Source organism: Oncorhynchus clarkii, chromosome 23 (assembly GCF_045791955.1).
Source record: "Oncorhynchus clarkii lewisi isolate Uvic-CL-2024 chromosome 23, UVic_Ocla_1.0, whole genome shotgun sequence".
Classification (NCBI taxonomy): Eukaryota; Metazoa; Chordata; class Actinopteri; order Salmoniformes; family Salmonidae; genus Oncorhynchus; species Oncorhynchus clarkii.
In genome coordinates this window covers 54,990,404-54,997,526 of record NC_092169.1, presented here as the reverse complement: position 1 = coordinate 54,997,526, position 7,123 = coordinate 54,990,404, and the positions used below count along the sequence as shown (strand labels likewise).

The 7,123-nt window shown below is 40.6% G+C and overlaps 1 protein-coding gene across 2 annotated transcripts in view; it reads right to left on the bottom strand.

The window, feature by feature from the left end:
- LOC139381244 (A disintegrin and metalloproteinase with thrombospondin motifs 3) overlaps positions 1 to 7,123 on the bottom strand; it is a 134,954-nt gene that overhangs the window by 21,021 nt on the left and 106,810 nt on the right. For both annotated transcript variants that reach the window (XM_071124718.1, XM_071124720.1), the window contains exons 14-15: positions 5,924 to 6,047; positions 312 to 392 (exon numbers count right to left, since the gene is read on the bottom strand). In XM_071124718.1, the coding sequence (XP_070980819.1) occupies positions 312 to 392; positions 5,924 to 6,047 (205 nt within the window). The remainder of the gene's footprint in view (positions 1 to 311; positions 393 to 5,923; positions 6,048 to 7,123) is intronic.

Sequence of the window (7,123 nt, the reverse complement as noted above, 5' to 3'; positions counted from 1 at the left end):
TAGTCATGCTCTGCGGATGTCCCAACTGTAAATGTACACTACTTGGCCAAAAGCTTGTTGAATATCTCATTCCTAAATAATGGTCATTAATATGGAGTTGGTCCCCCCCTTTGCTGCTATAACAGCCTCCACTCTTTTGGGAAGGCTTTCCCCTAGATGTTGGAACATCGCTGTGGGGACTTGCTTCCATTCAGCCACAAGAGCATTAGTGAGGTCGGGGGCACTGATGTTGGGTGATTAGGTCTGGCTTACAGTCGTCATTCCAATTCATCCCAAAGGTGTTTTATGCTGCTGTAACGAGACACACTTACCAATTATGTGGGAGGAAGTCTCATTCTCCTCTATAACGATGTGCCGGGCACCGATCGGAATATCAAACATCTTCAGCATGCCTATAGGACAACACAACAAGACAATATGAAACATCACCATGTCTATAGGACAACACAACAAGACAATATGAAACATCACCATGTCTATAGGACAACACAACAAGACAATATGAAACATCTTCAGCAGGTCTATAGGACAACAAGACAATATGAAACATCACCATGTCTATAGGACAACAAGACAATATGAAACATCACCATGTCTATAGGACAACAAGACAATATGAAACATCACCATGTCTATAGGACAACAAGACAATATGAAACATCTTCAGCATGTCTATAGGACAACAAGACAATATGAAACATCACCATGTCTATAGGACAACAAGACAATATGAAACATCTTCAGCAGGTCTATAGGACAACACAACAAGACAATATGAAACATCACCATGTCTATAGGACAACAAGACAATATGAAACATCACCATGTCTATAGGACAACAAGACAATATGAAACATCACCATGTCTATAGGACAACAAGACAATATGAAACATCACCATGTCGATAGGACAACAAGACAATATGAAACATCACCATGTCGATAGGACAACAAGACAATATGAAACATCACCATGTCTATAGGACAACAAGACAATATGAAACATCTTCAGTATGTCTATAGGACAACACAACAAGACAATATGAAACATCTTCAGCAGGTCTATAGGACAACAAGACAGTATGAAACATCACCATGTCTATAGGACAACAAGACAATATGAAACATCACCATGTCTATAGGACAACAAGACAATATGAAACATCTTCAGCATGTCTATAGGACAACAAGACAGTATGAAACATCATCACCATGTCTACAGGACAACAAGACAATATGAAACATCACCATGTCTATAGGACAACACAACAAGACAATATGAAACATCACCATGTCTATAGGACAACACAACAAGACAATATGAAACATCACCATGTCTATAGGACAACACAACAAGACAATATGAAACATCACCATGTCTACAGGACAACACAACAAGACAATATGAAACATCTTCAGCAGGTCTATAGGACAACAAGACAATATGAAACATCACCATGTCTATAGGACAACAAGACAATATGAAACATCACCATGTCTATAGGACAACAAGACAATATGAAACATCACCATGTCTATAGGACAACACAACAAGACAATATGAAACATCACCATGTCTATAGGACAACACAACAAGACAATATGAAACATCACCATGTCTATAGGACAACAAGACAATATGAAACATCTTCAGCAGGTCTATAGGACAACAAGACAATATGAAACATCACCATGTCTATAGGACAACAAGACAATATGAAACATCACCATGTCTATAGGACAACAAGACAATATGAAACATCACCATGTCTATAGGACAACACAACAAGACAATATGAAACATCTTCAGCAGGTCTATAGGACAACACAACAAGACAATATGAAACATCTTCAGCAGGTCTATAGGACAACAAGACAGTATGAAACATCTTCAGTATGTCTATAGGACAACACAACAAGACAATATGAAACATCTTCAGCAGGTCTATAGGACAACACAACAAGACAATATGAAACATCTTCAGCAGGTCTATAGGACAACACAACAAGACAATATGAAACATCTTCAGCAGGTCTATAGGACAACAAGACAGTATGAAACATCACCATGTCTATAGGACAACAAGACAATATGAAACATCTTCAGCAGGTCTATAGGACAACACAACAAGACAATATGAAACATCACCATGTCTATAGGACAACACAACAAGACAATATGAAACATCACCATGTCTATAGGACAACAAGACAATATGAAACATCTTCAGCATGTCTATAGGACAACAAGACAATATGAAACATCACCATGTCTATAGGACAACAAGACAATATGAAACATCACCATGTCTATAGGACAACAAGACAATATGAAACATCATCACCATGTCTACAGGACAACAAGACAATATGAAACATCACCATGTCTATAGGACAACACAACAAGACAATATGAAACATCACCATGTCTATAGGACAACACAACAAGACAATATGAAACATCACCATGTCTATAGGACAACACAACAAGACAATATGAAACATCACCATGTCTACAGGACAACACAACAAGACAATATGAAACATCTTCAGCAGGTCTATAGGACAACAAGACAATATGAAACATCTTCAGCATGTCTATAGGACAACAAGACAATATGAAACATCACCATGTCTATAGGACAACAAGACAATATGAAACATCTTCAGCAGGTCTATAGGACAACAAGACAATATGAAACATCACCATGTCTATAGGACAACACAACAAGACAATATGAAACATCACCATGTCTATAGGACAACACAACAAGACAGTATGAAACATCTTCAGCAGGTCTATAGGACAACACAACAAGACAATATGAAACATCTTCAGCAGGTCTATAGGACAACAAGACAATATGAAACATCACCATGTCTATAGGACAACAAGACAATATGAAACATCTTCACCATGTCTATAGGACAACAAGACAATATGAAACATCACCATGTCTATAGGACAACACAACAAGACAATATGAAACATCACCATGTCTATAGGACAACACAACAAGACAATATGAAACATCACCATGTCTATAGGACAACAAGACAATATGAAGCATCTTCAGCATGTCTATAGGACAACAAGACAATATGAAACATCACCATGTCTATAGGACAACAAGACAATATGAAACATCACCATGTCTATAGGACAACAAGACAATATGAAACATCACCATGTCTATAGGACAACAAGACAATATGAGACATCTTCAGCAGGTCTATAGGACAACACAACAAGACAATATGAAACATCACCATGTCTATAGGACAACAAGACAATATGAGACATCTTCAGCATGTCTATAGGACAACAAGACAATATGAAACATCACCATGTCTATAGGACAACAAGACAATATGAAACATCACCATGTCTATAGGACAACACAACAAGACAATATGAAACATCACCATGTCTATAGGACAACAAGACAATATGAAACATCACCATGTCTATAGGACAACAAGACAATATGAAACATCACCATGTCTATAGGACAACACAACAAGACAATATGAAACATCACCATGTCTATAGGACAACAAGACAATATGAAACATCACCATGTCTATAGGACAACAAGACAATATGAAACATCACCATGTCTACAGGACAACAAGACAAGACAATATGAAACATCTTCAGCAGGTCTATAGGACAACAAGACAATATGAAACATCTTCAGCAGGTCTATAGGACAACACAACAAGACAATATGAAACATCTTCAGCAGGTCTATAGGACAACAAGACAATATGAAACATCACCATGTCTATAGGACAACAAGACAATATGAAACATCACCATGTCTATAGGACAACAAGACAATATGAAACATCACCATGTCTATAGGACAACAAGACAATATGAAACATCAGCATGTCTATAGGACAACACAACAAGACAATATGAAACATCACCATGTCTATAGGACAACAAGACAGTATGAAACATCTTCAGCAGGTCTACAGGACAACAAGACAATATGAAACATCACCATGTCTATAGGACAACAAGACAGTATGAAACATCTTCAGCAGGTCTACAGGACAACAAGACAATATGAAACATCACCATGTCTATAGGACAACAAGACAATATGAAACATCACCATGTCTATAGGACAACACAACAAGACAATATGAAACATCTTCAGCATGTCTATAGGACAACAAGACAATATGAAACATCACCATGTCTATAGGACAACAAGACAATATGAAACATCACCATGTCTATAGGACAACACAACAAGACAATATGAAACATCACCATGTCTATAGGACAACAAGACAATATGAAACATCTTCAGCAGGTCTACAGGACAACAAGACAATATGAAACATCACCATGTCTATAGGACAACAAGACAATATGAAACATCACCATGTCTATAGGACAACACAACAAGACAATATGAAACATCTTCAGCAGGTCTATAGGACAACAAGACAATATGAAACATCACCATGTCTATAGGACAACAAGACAATATGAAACATCACCATGTCTATAGGACAACAAGACAATATGAAACATCACCATGTCTATAGGACAACAAGACAATATGAAACATCACCATGTCTATAGGACAACAAGACAATATGAAACATCTTCAGCATGTCTATAGGACAACAAGACAGTATGAAACATCTTCAGCGGGTCTACAGGACAACAAGACAACCAGACAACGGGTTGGTCATGGAGTTAATCCAATGAGCCACAGAATAACAACAGACCAGGGACGATGTTTATCATAGGTTTCAGAGTAGCTGTCACGCCCTGACCATAGTTTACTTTGTATTTTCTATGTTTTGATTGGTCAGGGTGTGATCTGAGTGGGTATTCTATGTTTCATGTCTTGTTTGTCTATTTCTATGTTCAGCCTGATATGGTTCTCAGTCAGAGGCAGGTGTTCGTCATTGTCTCTGATTGGGAACCATATTTAGGTAGCCTGGGTTTCACTGTGTGTTGGTGGGTGATTGTTCCTGTCTATGTGTTTTTTCACCAGATAGGCTGTTTAGGTTTTCGTTACGTTCGTTACGTTTTGTTTTGTAGTATTGTATTGGAGATTCGTGTTTCGTATTATTAATAAACATGGATCGTAAACCACACGCTGCATTTTGGTCCGACTCTCCTTCGTATGAAGACGAAACTCGTTACAGTAGCAGTGCTGATCTAGGATCAGGCCCTCCCCCCCCCTGTCCATGTAACCTTATTCATTGTAATCTAAAAGACCAAAGTCCTACTCTGAGAGCCATGATACAGACAACCCCAGGCCTACTAGTGACTCTAACAGAGGAGAAACGTGTCGTGTCTAATTATACTGTTGTATATGAACCGGTGATAGCAGTGTTTTGTGTTTAGTCTGTGTACATGTCAAGGGCTGTAGCTGGGTGAACACAGGGTAAATAAAATAGTGTAGTGTGTCGTGAACTCACCTGCCGGCGACTCCTATCAAGAGTCAAGGGTCACCAACTGGGAATTCATAACACAGTGGGACGCACATTACACTCTTAGAACCAAGGCTTCCAGAAGGGTTCTTCAGCTGTCCCCATAGGAGAAACCTTTATGGTTCCAGGTAGAACTATTTTTGGATTCCACGTAGAACCCCTTGTGGAAAGGGTTCTACATGGAACTCAAAAGGGTTCTTCAGCTGTCCCCATAGGAGAAACCTTTATGGTTCCAGGTAGAACCCTTTTTGATTCCAGGTAGAACTATTTTGGATTCCATGTAGAACCCTGTGTGGAAAGGGTTCTACATGGAACTCAAAAGGGTTCTACCTAAGAATGTTGGAGAGGATTTTAGGGCTTTCAGGCTGTAATATCTATTTCTCAACATCAAGTATTGATTGATAATTGAAATAACACAATGTTCTGAAGTGTGGTTTCACCCTGGTGAATGTTACCTGTTTTCTTTGGTGTCTTGGTGAGGGTCAGTTTGACAGTGCGACAGTGGGAGTTGTCCCCACCACACACTCCACACTTGTCTTCTTGTTTGTACGAGCCAACCTCTTTGTCGCAGCCCACATGCTGGGAGAGAGAAGGGCACAGTCAGTCAATCAACCAAGGGGAGGCTCCTTCTAGGCTGTCTGACTTTTACACTGACTGAGATTATGCTGGGGGAGGCTTAGTCTAGGCTGGGGGAGGCTCCTTCTAGGCTGTCTGATTTTTACACTGACTGAGATTAGGCTGGGGGAGGCTCCTTCTAGGCTGGGGGAGGCTCCTTCTAGGCTGGGGGAGGCTCCTTCTAGGCTGTCTGACTTTTACACTGACTGAGATTAGGCTGGGGGAGGCTCCTTCTAGGCTGTCTGATTTTTACACTGACTGAGATTAGGCAGGGGGAGGCTCCTTCTAGGCTGGGGGAGGCTCCTTCTAGGCTGTCTGACTTTTACACTGACTGAGATTAGGCTGGGGGAGGCTCAGTCTAGGCTGGGGGAGGCTCCTAGGCTGTCTGATTTTTACACTGACTGAGATTAGGCTGGGGGAGGCTCCTTCTAGGCTGTCTGACTTTTACACTGACTGAGATTAGGCTGGGGGAGGCTCAGTCTAGGCTGGGGGAGGCTCCTTCTAGGCTGTCTGACTTTTACACTGACTGAGATTAGGCTGGGGAGGCTCAATCTAGGCTCGGGGAGGCTCCTTCTAGGCTGTCTGACTTTTACACTGACTGAGATTAGGCTGGGGGAGGCTCAATCTAGGCTGGGGGAGGCTCAGTCTAGGCTGGGGAGGCTCAGTCTAGGCTGGGGGAGGCTCCTTCTAGGCTGTCTGACTTGCAGTGGAACACTACTCTCCAGACTTCTGCTATAGAAGCGATACCAATCTATCCAAGACACAGATTGGTAAGGGAGACATAACATATGTTGAATCTGGCCCCTCAATCTACAAACGTTTTGGTCTGGTCTGGAAAATGCCAACGTCTGTTATGGTATCTAACCTCCAATCAAAGCATTAAGTAGACTTCATGGAGAGAGAGAGACAGAGAGAGAGAAACAGATAGACAGAGAGAGAGAGAGAGAGAGACAGAGAGAGAGAAACAGATAGACAGAGAGAGAGAGACAGAGAGACAGAGAGAGAGAGAGAGAAACAGAGAGAGAGAGAGAGAGAAACAG